Source organism: Ovis aries, chromosome 3 (assembly GCF_016772045.2).
Source record: "Ovis aries strain OAR_USU_Benz2616 breed Rambouillet chromosome 3, ARS-UI_Ramb_v3.0, whole genome shotgun sequence".
In the NCBI taxonomy this organism is placed as follows: domain Eukaryota; kingdom Metazoa; phylum Chordata; class Mammalia; order Artiodactyla; family Bovidae; genus Ovis; species Ovis aries.
Genome location: NC_056056.1, coordinates 8,373,661 through 8,389,611, shown reverse-complemented (window position 1 = coordinate 8,389,611; position 15,951 = coordinate 8,373,661). Strand labels below are relative to the sequence as shown.

The window sequence follows — 15,951 nt, the reverse complement described above, 5'->3', positions numbered from 1 at the left end:
GCTCTCCCCACCCCTACAAACCTGCATCAGGCTGGCCCCCTCCTCCCCCTAGGAAGTCAAGTTCCACTGGGGAGAAAGAAAGGCTCTGAGAAATCCCAGGGGGCGGCAGGCCTGAGCGGTCAAGTCCAAGTCCAGTACCTGCACAAAGCCCTGCTGGCCCAGCTCGATGGTGTTGGAGGCTTGGAGGAAGTGCGGGCTGAGGTAGAGGCCCAGCTGGAGGGAGAGGCTGTCCATGTTGATGCACTGCACCTTTCTCTGTGGGGATGGGAGGGAGGCTTGGTGGGTCTGGGAGGCACCCAGTGAGAAAGCTAAGGGGTGGGAGCAGGAGTCATGGTCCAGAGTTGTTGCGTGACGCTCCTCCTCACCTTAAACCTCCCCCTTCCCCACCACAACTGATATTTATCAAGAACTGGCCCTCAGGAATTCCCTGGCAGTCCAGCAGTTAGGATTCTGTGCTTTTGCTGTTGAAGGCCCGGTGTCTGATCTGAGTCCCTGGGTGGGGGACTAAGATCCCACAAGTCACACAGCCAGAAAAAGAACTTGCTCCTCACAAGACCTGTGTGCTTTCCATGTCTCCTGTTGGTGACAGCTCATCCCATAGGGGGTTCCTTTCTTATCCTCCTATTAACAGGACCTTTGGGCCCTGAAAGCTTATGTGATTTGCCCAAGGCCATGCAGCCAATTCATGCTTGAACCCTCTGACTTAAGAGACTGAGAACATGACTCTGAACAGTACTGCCCCCATTGCACAGAAGGGGAGATGGGGGCACACTGGAGACACGTTGGCTTGCCAGGATCAGGGCCTGAGTCTCCTGAGGCCTGCTCCCCCCAGACCACATGGGTTAGCACGTTGACCGTCCATCTCACCCGCTGCGGTGATGAGCTTGACAGGAGTCTGATGACCACCTGCAGGAAGAGAGCCAAGGAGCTTGTCAGAACCCAAGAGGAGGCCAGAGGGTATCCCACCCAACGCACCCATTTTTTTGGATGGGGAAACTGAGTCAACCAGTGGCGAAGCTTGTCTTGTCTTCCTACTGAGCACCACACCCGCTTTCCCCAAAGCCTCTGCCTGGAAGATCCAGGAGGCGCCTGGAGGGGCCACCATCCCTTTTACCCAGGTCTTACCTCGTTACTGACCACATTTTCCATCACTTCCATGCCACAGCTGGAGTAGCCACTGCTCAAGACAAACTCATCTTCTGTTTCCTCAGCTTGGCAGCTGGAGTCCCAGAAGGTCAGGCTTATGATGGTGCAGAGCAGAGTCTGGGCCAGGGTTGCGGGGGGTGTGGGGGAGGCACCGTCAGGAGGCACAGGGCTCCCCAGGGCCTGTCCATCTCACCCCAGCACCAAGGACTGACCACACCCCAGGGGTCTCGAATCACAGCCATGCCTCTGCTCTCATCCCCATTTTTATTAGGTCTCATCTTCCTACAGCGTTTAAGAGTTACTACTGTTCCTGAACTTGACACACTTCTGTATCTAGCAATAATATCTGTGACATCATGAGTGTGTTCTAGACATATGCATTCAGAGAAATTGTGTGGGTTTGGTTTTTTCCCCCCTCATTTTAAACAAATGGCATCATACTGTCTTTCAGGCTTTAGCCTAGTTTTCTCACTGAATAATAAATCACAGACATCTATCTGTGCATATATTTATAGACCTAGAATATTCTTTTTAACTTGAGTGTAATGTTCCAAAGATCAGTGGATCACAGTGTATGGCATCCAGGCCCCTTGGGACTGCATGGCGGTAATGCCAGCCATTGCTGATCCCTGCACCACCTCTGCCACCTCCCAGACATCTGCTGGGCCAGGTAGAGGCAGATAAGAAGGGGGAGATGGGCTGCAGACAGATGGAGCTTCACCTTGGCCCTGATACCACACACCCCAAAACACTTCCACATGGACATAGAGTTAAATGTCATTCTAAAAATCCCTGAGAACATGCATGACTCATCAAGACTCTGGCAGAGAGATTTCCTGCCTCAGAAAGACTAGAAAAAAAAAAATCACAAAGGAGAAGATGGCCAGCTAGGATGGCCCAATGTTTTCAAACATTCCCCCAAATTAAGAAACACTCTGGCGAAAATTTAAAGAATGATAACAAACCAGGAGAGATTAGTTCAATAAGAATGATAGACAAAGGGCCACAAATGTCTTTCTTCATGTAAAAAGCTTATAGAAATAATCAAGGGGAAAAAAAGAAATTAGAAAAATACCAACGGAGGGAGGCTCAAGAGGGAGGGAACACATGTATGCTTATGGTTGATTCATGTTGTTGTGCGGCAGAAATCAACACAAGGCTATAAAGCAATTATCCTCCAATTGAAAAAAAAATTTTTTTAAGAAAAATACCAAGCCACAAAGTTACAGAGACTTTGATTATTATTCAGTCACACGGTATCAAGTCCACACTTACTAATCAAAGTAGAAACTCAAACAAGAATGGAAGACAAGTTCTACCTCCCACATAGGCAAAGTTTTTTAGACAAAAAAACAATAATTTGGAGATAGAGTCAAAGTGTTCTTATTAATCAGCAGCGAAAATTGGAATCAACTTTTGGAAAGCGAGTTGGCAACAAGTTTCAAAATTTCCAGAATGTTCCCTCATTTTTGACCCAGCAATCTCACTGATGTGGAAACCTATCTTAAGAAAACAATTCTATTTATAGAAGAATTTCATGCACAATGACACTTCCTGCATATTTATAATACTACAGAATTGAAAACACCCAAACGTCTAATGAGGGAGGAGGAGCTAATTATGGCATCTCAATATGATGGGAGCAAATGTGTTTTTAAAGTGATATTATTAAGTACGTATGAACTTGGGCTTTCCTAGTGGCTCAGAGGGTGAAGAATATGCTTGCAATGCAGGAGTCCCTAGGTCAGGAAGATCCCCTAGAGAATGGAATCGCTACCCACAACAGCATTCTTGCCTGGAGAATTTCATGGACACAGGAGCCTGGAGGGCTACAGTCCATGGGGTCGTAAAGAGTCAGACATGACTGAGCAACTAACACTGTCACTTTCAGTATTAAGTACATAAGGCTTCCCCAGTGGTTCAGTAGTAAAGAATCCGCCTGCAATGTAGGAGACACAGGAGATGGGGGCTCAGTCTCTGGGTCAGGCAGATCTCCTGGAGAAGGGAATGGCTACCCACTCCAGTATTCTTGCCTGCAGAATTCCATGGACAGAGGAGCCTGGCGGGTAACAGTCCATGGGATCACAAAGAGTCAAACACGACTGAGCATCTAACACATTGCTCCACGCCAGGTGAGGTCGTGAGACCTCCTGTAATCCTCACCACCTGGTAGGGACCATTATCAAGCCCATTCTACAGGTGGAAAAACTAAGGCTTTGCAGAGGAATGTGATTGGTCCTCCTTCCTGGATTAGGACGGAAGAAGGACCAGTTACCCGTGTCAGCTGGACTGGAGGCCAGGAGCTCCCTTACCGAGATGAGATCTTTCTTGAGTACCAGAGTCATGCCATCGCTGGAGCACTTGGGCTGGATCAGGGTCAGAAGTAGCTCCTGGTTGCAACCCTTATTGGGAGTGGTGATCTCCACTGGTGTGGGTGAGGGCTGCAGCCCACTGCCTGCGGGGTAGCAGAGGGGGCCCCCGCAGACAGTCACTGTGGGGCTCACTGTGCTCTGAGGTGCTAAGCGCCTCTCTAGCTAGGTACTCTCAGCATTCCTGAGATGCACATGAGGAATATGGGGCTCCCACCAGCTGCTGCAACTTTCCCAGTTCACACAGCATCTGGACGTAGCAATAGATCCCAGGAGAGGGCCAGGAAAGGGAGGTTGGCGGGGGCGGGGGCGGCGGGGGCGGTGGGCAAGGGAAGGGAGCCAGGTGCTCACCACAGCTGTGGGTCTGCAGAGAGACATCACTGGCCAGAGGGAGCTCCACGAAGGATGCTACTACACTGGCGTTGAGCCTCCGGGCCTCTCCCAGCAGGCCTTGGGTTGTGTTTGGGAGTTGGAAGCCAGGGTTGATCCTATCTGGAAAGATCTTCAAGGAGTATTCACCAGTGGCCTAATGACAGGGAGAGAGGCAGAGCAGGCAGCTATGGACACAGTCAGGGGTCACACAGCCTGGCAAGGTGTGCTTGCAGGCTGGCCAGGGTCTGCCAGGCCTCAGTCAGGCTCTCTTTTGCTCCTGCTGTTTCCCCTGCCTGGACCACCTCCCCTCATCTACTGGTTCCTGTCTGTCTTTCAACTCAGCTTGGAGTTCACCTTTCCAGGAAACTTCCCTGATGCGGTGGGCTGGGTTAGGGGGCCTCTCTAAGGGATCATGGAAGGCTTCCTGGAGGAGGTGCCATCTAGGTGAAGGTCTGAAGGAAGAATAGGTAGAGCACAGAGGGCAGAAGGATCATCGTATATAAAGGCCCAGGGCTGGGGTGATGGTGCAGGAAGTTTGTTTTTTTTTCTTTGAGGAGCCTCGGGAAGATCTGAACGGGGCTGTGTGGGTCTCAAAGCGACTCACCCAGATCTGCATGTTGTGGTTGGCGTCAATTAACCAGGACACGTAGGGTGGACCCTGAAGGATGAGCACGGCAGCGTCAGTATCTCTCCAAGCACAGGTCAGCTCCAACTTCACGGTCACTGTCCGGGGCCTGGATGTGGGGGGAGATGTACCCCCCCGCATCAGCGAGGGCAGTAGTGCGGGGTGTGGGGCAGTGTTGGGGAACTTGACCAGGAATTGCCGGGCCAGAGCAAGACCTGGGGTCGGTTGAGCAGCAGCTGCACTCCTAACCTGGTTGGTCCTGGGTCTGTCGGGTGAGCGTGGAAATGGGCGGGGCCCAGATATAGGCGAGGGTGACAGTTCTCTAACCAGGCCGGGGCGCTAAGGCTTGGCCAGAAGCGAGGGTTTATAGAGGGTGGGTTTGGCGGGGCTGGCGGGGCTGGTACCCTTACCCGGTCTCTGGGCCCGGTAGGATCCTCAGGATGTGTGCCTCCTTGTGGCCAGCCACACCTTCCAAGCGGCAGCCCCGGATCGAGGCTTTCGGGCTCCATTCGAGCGTGTGGCCCATGTCCTTCTGGGGTTCCAGATTGCAGGAGAACGGTGAGCTCGAGGCTGCGGAGATAAGCGCACCTCTGTCTCCTCTTGGAGCAGCCTAGCATCTAGTACACAGGCCCACCCTCTCCCACAGTAATGGTGGGGCAGGCAGGATGGCTTCCAGGTGGTGCTAGGGTTTAAAAGAAAGAACTCTCCAGCCAATGCAGGAGACCTAAAAGACAGAGGTTCAATCCCTGGGTCAGGAAGATCCCCCTGGAGAAGGAAATGGCAATCCACTCCAGTATTCTTGCCTGGAGAACCCCATGGACAGAGGAGCCTGGTGGGGTACAGTCCATGGGGTCATAAAGAGACACAACAGAAGCGACTTAGCACGCACGCAGGCAGGATGGAGCAGCAAAGAGTGGGGGCTTGGGAGGACCCGGGTTCAAATCCACTTACAGCAGAGTGACCCAGGGCAAGTCCCTGGCCTCTGTTTCCTCATCTGTCAGCACACATTTTATTTAAGGTATAAAACCATGGCGTACGTTAGGGATGCAACCCAGCAACTGCCTGTACATCATCCCCCTTTTATCCTTCTTAGAGTATTTACCATGACCTGAAATTACAGAATTTGTATACCTGTCTTTTATCATCTTCCTACCATAGTGCCAGCTCCAGGAGGGCAGGATCTGGGTTTGTCCCCACAGGGTCCCCAGATGCCTGGCATAGGGCTTGGCACATACTAGGGACACAATAAATAATATGAAAGTGCTGTTTTTGTAGGTCAAGAGACTGACAAATGGCAGCAGTTTCACAGGGTTCAATCTAACATTTGATGAAAGGGTAACCACTGTCCTAAGTGACCTGGGGCAAATCACATCCTGTCTTGGTGCCTTAGTGTCCACATCCGAGGAATGAGACAGAGAAATTCAGATTCCTCAAGAGCAGAGTCCTGAACCCAGAGAGGCTACTGGGGAGGCAGACCTTGGTCCAGACGAAGGAGGATGCTTTGCGGGTTGTTCAGCTCAGCAACAGAGGCAATTGGACCCTTTGTATTCGCCCAGTTGAGGAGCTGGTCCTTGGTGGTGAAGGATGGCAGCTGTGTGGTGTTGGCATCTAGGGCCTCGTGAAAGACCAGTTTGGAGTCCTGGGGAGACATGTGGCAGCTCAGGACGCTGTCCCTGGGCCTGAATGCCTTCTGTTCCACGCCAGAGGTCAGGAGATAACTTGGGGAGGCAGCTAGTTGGCTGAGCAGAGAAGGCCAGGGCTGAGGAGGCTGAGGCTGGCGGAGCCGAAGCCAGCCCACAGGCCGCTAACTAGGGCCCCTCAGAGCCAGATCTGCCCCATCTTTCTTCCACACCTCGGGGGCTGGGTGGACACACATCCATGTTCATCCATCACCCTCCCACCCCTCCATAAGCATCCTCATTCAGTCCGCACTTATCGTGAGGCTCATGTCGGTTTCCCCCACGCTCTTGTGAGGGACAGTGGCTGGCTTGGCCACCCCTGCATGGGGCTTGACACACAGTAGTCACTAAGAAATATTGGTCTGACTGTGTGCTGGGTCTTGAGACCAGCAATGAAGATCCTGACATGGCAGCTTCATCCTGATACCTGGCACACGGCAGGTGCTCCCCGCACATGGAAATGGAGAAGGGGAGATAGAAGACATGATGAATAAATAAGTGCATGAAAGACACACAACTGGGCCCTGCCCTGGGAGATCTTACTATCCAGAAACCAGTCATGCCTCAAGTTATTTGAAACAACAGAAGACAGGATATTATTCTATAAGAAACAAAAGGAGCAAGACAGGTCCCTTGAATGAACAGAGATGAGAATCTGGGTGGCTCCAGCACCTCACTGCCTCCACTGCCCATTTCTAGTGGGCTACAGAAGGAAATAGGAAAGACTTCCTGGGGTAGAAGTCAAAGGATTCATAGGAAGCTGCTGGGGCCATGGACTCAGAGTTCCTCTTCCACCCATCTCCAAAGGCGGGGGCATTAAGCTGAAGCAGCAGAAGCATGAGAGCTTCAGGCTAGATACTAAGGGGGGACTGCCTGACAGTGGAAACAGGCAAGACATCATAGAAAGGTCCACTTGCAATGGAGCAGGACTTTAACAAGGGGGCAAAGTGATGAGGACCTGGGTGAGGAGCCCAGTGCCCACCCCCACCCCATGGAAGGGCTGGGGGAGTCGTTTGGAGCTAGAGAGTTGGGTTGGGTGGTGAGGGGGAGGACTTTTACCATCTGACCCTCAGGGTCAGCTCTGTAAAATGGGAATGTAATAGGGATTAAAGGGCATTTGTCAAGCTCTTGGCGCCGGGTCTGATACAGAGTTCTGCGCCCTCCCCCGCTGAGACTCTTGGCCTCTCCAGAGGCGTCCAGGCTCCGGCTCTTTGGGGCCGGCTCCGGAAGCTGCGGGCCGAGGTCGCGCGCGGCTCGGGCGGTCCATCCGCCCCCTCTCCCGGGCCCGTGTATTCTTAGCCCCGGGGATGAAGGCGTGGCCGAGGCCGGAGCCGGCGGCCGCCGCGACCTTCCGGCCCGGCGGGCGGGCGCTTTTCATGTACCCTGCGTCAGCCAGAGCCCCGCCGGGCCTCGAGGCCGGGGCTGGGCCGCCAGAGGGTCCGGGAATGGGGAGGGGGAGAAACGCTGCCCGCTCTGGGAGCCGCGGGGTGGGTCCCGCTCCGTCCTCCCGGTTGGCTGCGCTCGGCCTGCCCTGCCGTGGGGTGGGGGGCTTCCATGCCGGCCCGCTCCGCCTGACTCTGCGCTTCCTGCCGCCAGTCGCGCGCCCCCTCAGCCTCTCTCGCCGTCTAGGCCCGCGTCCCAGGCAGCCCGGGACCGGGGCCTGCCTTCAGGCCCCCTCCTCCTCTGCCCCTCCTCGAACTCTTAGTCTCTCAGAGTCGTTCCTCCCACAACAGGCCGGCCCTCTTTCCGTTTCCATATTTCTTTCTGTGTCTCGCTCCCACTTGTTTTCGTTGCTCTCCCCCGAGCTCCGGCTCTCTCCCCTCTGCTTTTTCTGGCTGTAAACAACAGCTGCTGCATCTGGGGGTCCCACCTCCCAGGGCCTTAAACGTGACCGAGGCCGTGCACCCGGCCCACCCGACCTCCTCCAGCCCTGAGGCCCCCTGGCTGTAGTCCCAGCCAGTGGACCTTCTCTCTCTGGTGGATGTGTCTGACATTTAAAATTTGAATTTTTTAAAAAATAATTTTTCTCCAATTTAGGCCATGTAAATTATAGCAAATCTTGCAAATTCAATACAGTGGAAAGAACAAAGCAGATCTCTGGTCCTCATCCCTCTCCCCAGCCAGAACTACTGTTAACACATTGTTAGGTTTCTTTCTGGCCTTTATTTGTCTGTGCTTGAATATTTTTACATTTACATCTTGTAAACTTTTTCAAAGACAGTGACAAGGTTATTTTATGGAGGAATATCAGTGAGTCCAGTTCTCTCACTGGACAGATGGGAAAACTGAGGCTATGAGAGAGGGTTGGACTTGGCCAATTTGTGCATCAACCTGAGCGCTTCCCAGGTGGCTCAGTGGTAAGGAATCTGCCTGCCAGTGCAGGAGACGCAGGTTTGATCCCTGAGTCAGGAGGGTCCCCTGGAGGAGGAAATAGCAACCCACTACAGCATTATTGCCTGGAAAATTCCATGGACAAAGGAGCCTGGCTGGCTATAGTTCATGGGGTCACAAAGAGTTGGACTCGGCTACGACTGAGCATGTACGCACGCACATATATCACCTCCTGCGTTTGATTCCCACCTCCGGGTTTGTGTTCTTTTCCCCAGGTTCTGTTGCCCTTTGTGTTCTCTCTGGCAGGGCCCCATGGGGTTCACCAGGAAGGGCCCTGGTGAGTAATGTCAGAATGAAAAAGAGAAGCAGGGGACCCTGGCCCACAGAGGTGGACAGCAGGGGCCTCCCAAAGCCCGTGCCTGAGTCTGCGGTTGGAGGTAACACACTCACGTAGGCCAGTTGGAGTGGGATTCCTGGTGCCTGCAATTTCAGGAAGATGGATTTGTTCACACTGAGAATCAGCAGCACCTCTCGGGGCCGGATGCCACCTTGCTTGGATGTCTGGAGAGTCAGCTCCAGCATTGACATGTCCTGGGATGGGGGCAAGGGGAGAGACACATACACAGATCAGTCAGGCTGCAAAGGCTGTGTGCCACCCAGGTCAGCAGCATTGACTCATTTACTGTCAGCTTCCATTTCATTCTCCCTGCCCAGCTTGTCCACTCCTGTCTTCCAGAGCCCGACACAATGCCTAGTCCTCAAGCAGGTACCTAGAAAATATTTGCTAAACAAATGAAAGATGAGTCTCAGCAAATCCAAGGAGACTTTTTTTTTTTAATGATCAGAGGAAGGGATAGATTGGGAGTTTGAAATTAACATGTACACACTGCTATATTTAAAATAAAATGCCTGGGACTTCCCTAGTGGTCCAGTGGCTAAGACTCCATGCCTCCAATGCAGGAAGCCTGGGTTCAATCCCTGGTCAGGGCACTATATCCCACAGGCCGAAACTAAGAGTTCACATGATACAGCTAAGACCTGGGGCAGCCAAATAAATAAATATTTTAAAATGAATAAATGCAATGAGCCTGAACTTTATTTGGTAGTCAGTTGAGGTTTATTATTTCCATTAAACACCTGCTGTGAACCAGCCTGTGTGACTTTAGAGCGCACTGTGTGCCCTTTCTCTGTTCCAGTGCAGCAGTGTTGAGGCATCAAACTCTGCTCCCCAGTTGCAGTATTCCTATTTGCCTTACTATTTTAAAGTACTAAATACTCATGTTTTGTTGAGTAATATCATTATTTTGAGTGAAGTTGAAATCATTTCTGTCTCAAGAGGTACTGACTGCATTAAAAAATTTAATTGATCATGGTGTATGTATTTAGAATGCTTTCGTAACAACAATAATAACAACTAATACCTAACATTTATACAGTGCTTCCTAAGTGCTTGGACTGTTCTAAGTGCTTTACACATTGACTCATTTAATCTTACAACAACCCTACCATTGTTATTCTCCCTTACAGATGAAGAAACAGGGCACAGAGAGGTGAAGCCATTTGTCCATTACCACACACACGCATGTAAGTATGGAACTAAGATCTAGACCTAGGCAGGCCTCTACTCTCAACTACTATCCTGCCCCATCATGTTTTTCTATACCTCTTTATTCCCAGAAAGAAAAAGAACACAGCAATCCACAAGGCAAAGTTTCTATTGCAAGAATAGACTTCTTTGGGCCTTCCCTGGTGGTCCAGTGGTTAAGAATCCACCTTCCAATGCAGAGGACATAGGTTTGATCTCTTGTTGGAGAAACTAAGATCCCACGTGCTTTGGGGCAACTAAGCCCACTAGCCACAACTAGACAAGTCCACGCACCACAACAAGAAGAAGCCTGCATGCCACAGTGAAGACCCAGCACAGCCAGAAAGAAAGAAAGAAGAACCCCCGCTGTGCTCAAAGACTTTCTGAACCAATGGAGCATGAACAGATGACTCCTGAAACTGAGACAGGTGCAAGTGTCAGAAGCCCTGCCTTGGACTTATAAGGACAAAGACAGATGGAAACATTTGACTGACACACAAACTCCAGCTGTTCACAAAAGCTGGCCATCTCTCTCCAAAGAGACAAAAAGCTGAACGCCCCCACCCCCGCCCTGCCATATCTCCTTAAACTTAACAAAAAGGAGACGGATATTTCAAGATGAAGCCATCAGTGGAATGTTTTTGGATTTAACTTCTAATTATCTCCTGGCCATTTGCCCAACTAATGTCAGACAGCCAGAGTGTTTCAGCTGGAAAAATCTGCACAGAAATATTTCCACTACCTAATAATGACACTGTGATCATGCTCTGTAAGTTTGCTCTTTGAAACAAAATAAAAGCAAATAATATTTAATTTTCAATGTTTCATAAATATTTTTTTCATTTTAGTGAGCTATTAGGTTGCTTATTTTTGAATGATCACTTTTACGCTAGTTTATAGTAGAGTGATGTATCTTGAATTTATGTTTGTGTAAGCTCACATTTTTTGTTAATTTCTGTTTTCCAATGGGTTTATAACTTTGGGGTTTTGAAATATCTTGTGTCATCAATTTTAAAAACTAGTGTACATTCTAGACACTTTATGGATTAAATATTGGATTTAATATCATATTTTGGCAAAATAAGAAATACCACTCCAAATGTCAGAGCTGACATTTTGTTCCAGGATTGTGATCAGTTCTTGAAATTAACTGAAGTGAAGGGAGACCCACCTTGGTGTTGTCAGGAAAGGCCCAGGCATTGCTGCCTTGTCTGAATCTTCAAGAATGGACCCACCCCAGCTTCATTACCTAATTGCCTATGTATTATTAGCTTGAACCATCAAATATGATTTCACAGCTCTGTGTATATGATCAAAACACCTCAACCGTACACTGTAAGTGGGCAGATGTTTTCACAATAAAGTTATTAAAATACGACAACCAAATGTCAGTACTTTCACAGGGTTCAGTCTAACGCGTGCCCAGCCCTATGCTGTGTGTGTGTTGCACACGCTCTTATCGAAGCGGGGTCAGGTATTCTCCCCTTCCACAGATGTAGCAGCTGGGCACAGGGAGGGCCCCTGCCAAAGTGAGTGCTGAAGTCAGACACCCAGTACCTGTCAGCATGGTGCCAGAGTGGGTGCCTGGACCCCTGGGCAGCTCGCCTGGACCGTGTCCTCCCTCTCAACCCTGCCACTCCCCAGACTGCCCCACAGTTCATCGCTGTCCAGCCCCACCTGTCTGTCCTCCCCCAGAGGAGTGAACCTCACGGCCCATGCATGGCGAATAGATGGGTCCTATGGTTATGAGGTGCCACGGCTGCTGCGGACAAGGAGAATAATCCCACCTCTGCCCTTCGGTGGACGCCCACAGGCTGAGAGCACAGCCCCCGAGGTGGGAGGAAAGAGCCCTGTGACCATCCATGCCTGTTGCCACCCCACAGTAGCTGTCCCTGATTGTGCCTTAGTTTCCCCATCTGAGAAACAGGGATAGGACAGAGTGGAAACCGAAACCAAGTGAGGCTCTGGATAAAGGAAGTTAAAGAAGAGAAGTAGAGGTCAGCGTCGGGTCACGCTGAGGGTGAGGGGGTTAGGAGACTGGAACTTCGTGACATCTGTCATGACACTCAGCTCTGCTCCCAGGGCTCACATACCAATCCCTCCACTCCCTTGTCACCAAGTCCCCCCCTTAGAGTTAGGGGTGGGGAGGGAGGATGAGTGTGGGCTGAGGCCCAAAGAGAGGCAGGCAGGGGCCAGGGCCACACAGCAAATGAGCCCTGTAGAAAGTCAGGGAGGCTGGAGAGCTGGGTTTCCAGGGGTCTCGGAGCTCCCGGCTCGAGCTCAAAGGCCAGCTGGTTACCAGAAAAACCCAGCCAGGGTTTCCATAGCAAACACTTCCATCCCGTGGCCCTGACTCATCAACACAGTCACTCACACGCAGACTTCCCTCTTTCCTCCCAGCCCCGAGCCCAAAGGTAAAGAAAGGGGCCTGCCTTGTCCCCTATCCCAAGCTCCCAGCCTTCCCCATGGCATCCTGGGAATTCTGGGAGCCCAGCTGAGGTGGGCAGGCCAGTCACGCCCTTGCCCCCAGCTCTGCAACCTGGGCCGGCCGGGGCCTGCCCGGCCCCTTCCCTGAGCCAGTGGGCGGGAGACCACGTTTCTATTTTTGTGCCTCTGGCCCACAGCGGCCATTGTCGGCCCAGCAGTCAGTGGCGGGAAGGGGGATTTCAGTGGGGAGGCCCTGAGCGCTAGTAGCCACTTATAGAAAGTCGCTTCCAGCAATTCTTCTAGGAGTGGAGCCTCGGGCCTGCCTGCAGCCCCCACCCTCCTAGGGCCAGACTGGAGCCGGCCAGATTGGAGCCGGCCGTCCCTTTGCTCACCCCAGTGGAGTCAGACTTACAGGCAGCGTAGCAGGCAAAGGGCGTCAAAGCCAGACGGACCTGAAGTCAAACCTGGGCTCAGTCATTAGCCTGTGACCCTGGGCAGTTACTTCCTGTCTCTGGGCCTCAGCTTCCTGATCTGGAAAATGGACTGAATGATATGCCTACTTCATAGATTTGTGAGGATTCAGTGACATTCTGCCTGCAAAGCGGGTGGTCCAACATCCAGCCAAACACATGGCAGTGATTGGCTTTCTCGACCTGCCATTCCCTCCCTGCTCACTCATCCAGAGAAGGGCCACAGTTTAGGGGCTGAGGAGGTGGGCATGTGGGCTGGGCAGCTGTTGGCTGAATTGGGACCAGTCAGGCCTCCCTGCAACAGCCCCTCTCTGGGCCTCAGTCTCCCCATCTGTTTAGGCTCAGTATTATATGGCTCTTTGATTCCGTCTGCCTCCTTGGGGCTCCCAATGTTTGACATCTGGGAGTCAGTCTCCAGCCAGGTGGCTACAGAGTGGGCTTCCAGAACCCCCACGAGAGGCACGCCACTCTCCCCAGCTGAGGGTTCCTGATCAGCCCATGTCATTTCTACTTCCCCAGTTTCTTTGTCTGTCGGGGAGAATAGTACTGGGCCTGGCCCGGGGCTGCTATGCTCTTAATGGGAGACAGGAAAGAAGGCACAACTCTGTCCTCCAGGAGCTTGGCTGAGAACAAGACTAACACCCTCAAACAACCAGTAACACTGCTAACCTCATGGAGGTGGCCAATCAGCAAATGCTTATACACAGTTACATTTCCCCTTCCTTCCAATATTGACCCACCAATCCAACCATCCACTACATGCACCAATCCAACCAAACATCCATCCATCCATCCATCCATCCACCCATCCAACCATCCATCCACCCATCCAACCATCCATCCATCTATCCATCTATTTACTCATCCTTCCAATTCTGGGACTGCCCCTGAGTTGAAAACTGGGGATATAGCACTGAGATGCAGACGCAGTCCCTGCCCAGTCTGTCTGGCCCCGAGTCCATGCCCTTCCCACCAAGCCTGTCCCTAATATCTGCAAGGCCTGGGACAAGAACACATATGACAGCCCCTGGCCCCAACCCACCCCTCTTCTCTTCACATGGACACATGTGGACAACCATCCTGGAGGGTCAAGCTCTGCCATGCTCACCCCGCAGCCCCCAGTAACCTCCCTGCCATTGCTGAGTGCATCACTCAGTGCCAGGACTGCTGACACCCACTCTGCCTCCTCCAGGAGTGGCTCCAGCACAGGCGAGGTCTGCTTGCTCTCTGCACCATAGATGCCACTCTAGTAAGCGCATGCAGCCCTCAGATCTGGGGGAGCTAACCCCAGCCATACAGTGTCCCCTCTAGAGGGAAGGACAAGAAGGAGCCCCATCCAGCCCTGGGAGGAGGCTCAGTGCATTTGGGCAGGGAGTTCTGGAGTCCTGGGTACACAGGGCAGGGGCTGGGGAGGGATGGCAGAGGGGTGCAACTGGAAAAGGGCCGGAGAGGGGCTACACATTGTAGGTCCCAGGCAGGGGCCCCCTTGCCTAAGTCTGAGGGCTGCACTGCCTTCCACAGCCCTGCACAGGGTGGCCTAGAGGAACCCGGGGCCCCTGCCCTCCCTCTGCCTGAGCAACCTCGTCTGCCCCTCTGGCAGGACGCAATCAACACCAGAGTCCTGTGAGTTCTGCCTGCTTGGAGGTGGTGAGGCGGTGTCAGCTCTCTGAGTTTGCCCAGAAGTGGGGTGAATCAGCAGCTGTCTTGGCTGTGCCCTGGCTGCCTGAGGTTTGTTAGGAGGATAGCAGATCAGTGCAGTCGGCCTGACGGGAACCGCTGAGACACCAGGCCGGTTTCCTGTCTCCACGGGTCAGGATGTGACCCCGGGCCCCCTCCCGGAATCCAGGCTCCGGCCTGCCCTTTGGGGACCCAGCGAGACAGAGCCCCTGCCCAGCGGCCCCCTCATCTGTCTGCAAATGTCCCGAACACACACACACACGCACCATACACACACACCCTGAATCTCTCTTTCCCGAGGCTCTTGGCTGCCACAGCTCATGTGCCGCCCACCCACAGGAAATCTGAGGATTCAGAGGCCACGCGGGGATGGACAGGAAACCGTTTCTCTGTGCCAGGGTTTGCAGAAGGCAGCCATAGGTCGGGAGGGATTGGGCTGGTTGCTGAGACAGCCGCCACCCACGCCACCGCTGCCAGCTCGTGTTTCTTGCCTCTAGGCCTTTGATCAGGCAATGCCCTTTGCCTGGAATGCCCTTGACGCCCCTCTGTCTGGCTCGACGCTGGGAGTCATTTCCCTACTGCCCCTTCCTTACACATTCAGTGATGATCCTCCTGGGGCCCACAGCCCCTGGCACCCCCTTCCCTCCACTGCCAAGTCCATGACTCAGCACCAGGGCTTGCTGAGGCCCACCTCTGCCTCTCCTGCGAGCGCCTCCAGGGCCATGGCCAGAGCTGCGTTGCCTCTGTACCATCAATGCCCAACACAGGCTGGACACAGAGCAGGCACCTGGCGAGGACTGGTTGTGGGAAACTGTTGGACTGGAGATCCCCTTCTTGGCGCCTGCCTGGCGAGGAAGGTGCCCCCCAGGGAAACCACAGTTCTTTCCGTGTTACTGCAGTAGGTCCGATGGGACTGTGGGCTCTCTTGGGGCAAGAGAGCCACGAGCATCCAGCTCCAGGAGGCTAGACCTCAGCTGTCCCTCTGCAAGTGCGTTCATAGTCCCTGCTTCAGCCACCTGGTAGCAGTTGCCTATGCGGATCCAATTAGTTGAGTGATGTGAAGATGCTCGGTACATTGTAGCATGTCGGGCCAAATGAGAGTATTGACATGAGAGACGTAGGCCCCGCGGAGGAGATGCTATAATGACAGGCACAGCTACTGTAAGTTAAGTAGCGGCTTTGGGCAGAACCATGCTCAATATGATGCCTACATTGCCCCCCTGGATTCTCACAGCCTCCTTGTGAGGTAGTTATGGTCATCAGCCCCATA

General features: G+C 52.8%; 1 protein-coding gene and 1 long non-coding RNA gene across 2 annotated transcripts in view; one reads left to right on the top strand and one right to left on the bottom strand.

Annotated features, from left to right (window-relative positions):
* The window catches only part of ENG (endoglin), a 30,506-nt gene that overhangs the window by 3,545 nt on the left and 11,010 nt on the right, over window positions 1–15,951 (bottom strand). Inside the window, exons 3-11 of the mRNA XM_004005617.5 lie at window positions 8,973–9,113; window positions 5,989–6,151; window positions 4,923–5,082; window positions 4,492–4,621; window positions 3,867–4,041; window positions 3,459–3,601; window positions 1,126–1,263; window positions 868–906; window positions 139–255 (exon numbers count right to left, since the gene is read on the bottom strand). Coding sequence (XP_004005666.1) covers window positions 139–255; window positions 868–906; window positions 1,126–1,263; window positions 3,459–3,601; window positions 3,867–4,041; window positions 4,492–4,621; window positions 4,923–5,082; window positions 5,989–6,151; window positions 8,973–9,113 — 1,206 coding nt within the window. The remainder of the gene's footprint in view (window positions 1–138; window positions 256–867; window positions 907–1,125; window positions 1,264–3,458; window positions 3,602–3,866; window positions 4,042–4,491; window positions 4,622–4,922; window positions 5,083–5,988; window positions 6,152–8,972; window positions 9,114–15,951) is intronic.
* Window positions 7,495–10,918, top strand: LOC114113875 (uncharacterized). The gene is made up of 3 exons (XR_003588616.3): window positions 7,495–8,959; window positions 10,050–10,106; window positions 10,200–10,918. It is a non-coding gene; the product is annotated as an uncharacterized LOC114113875 (long non-coding RNA).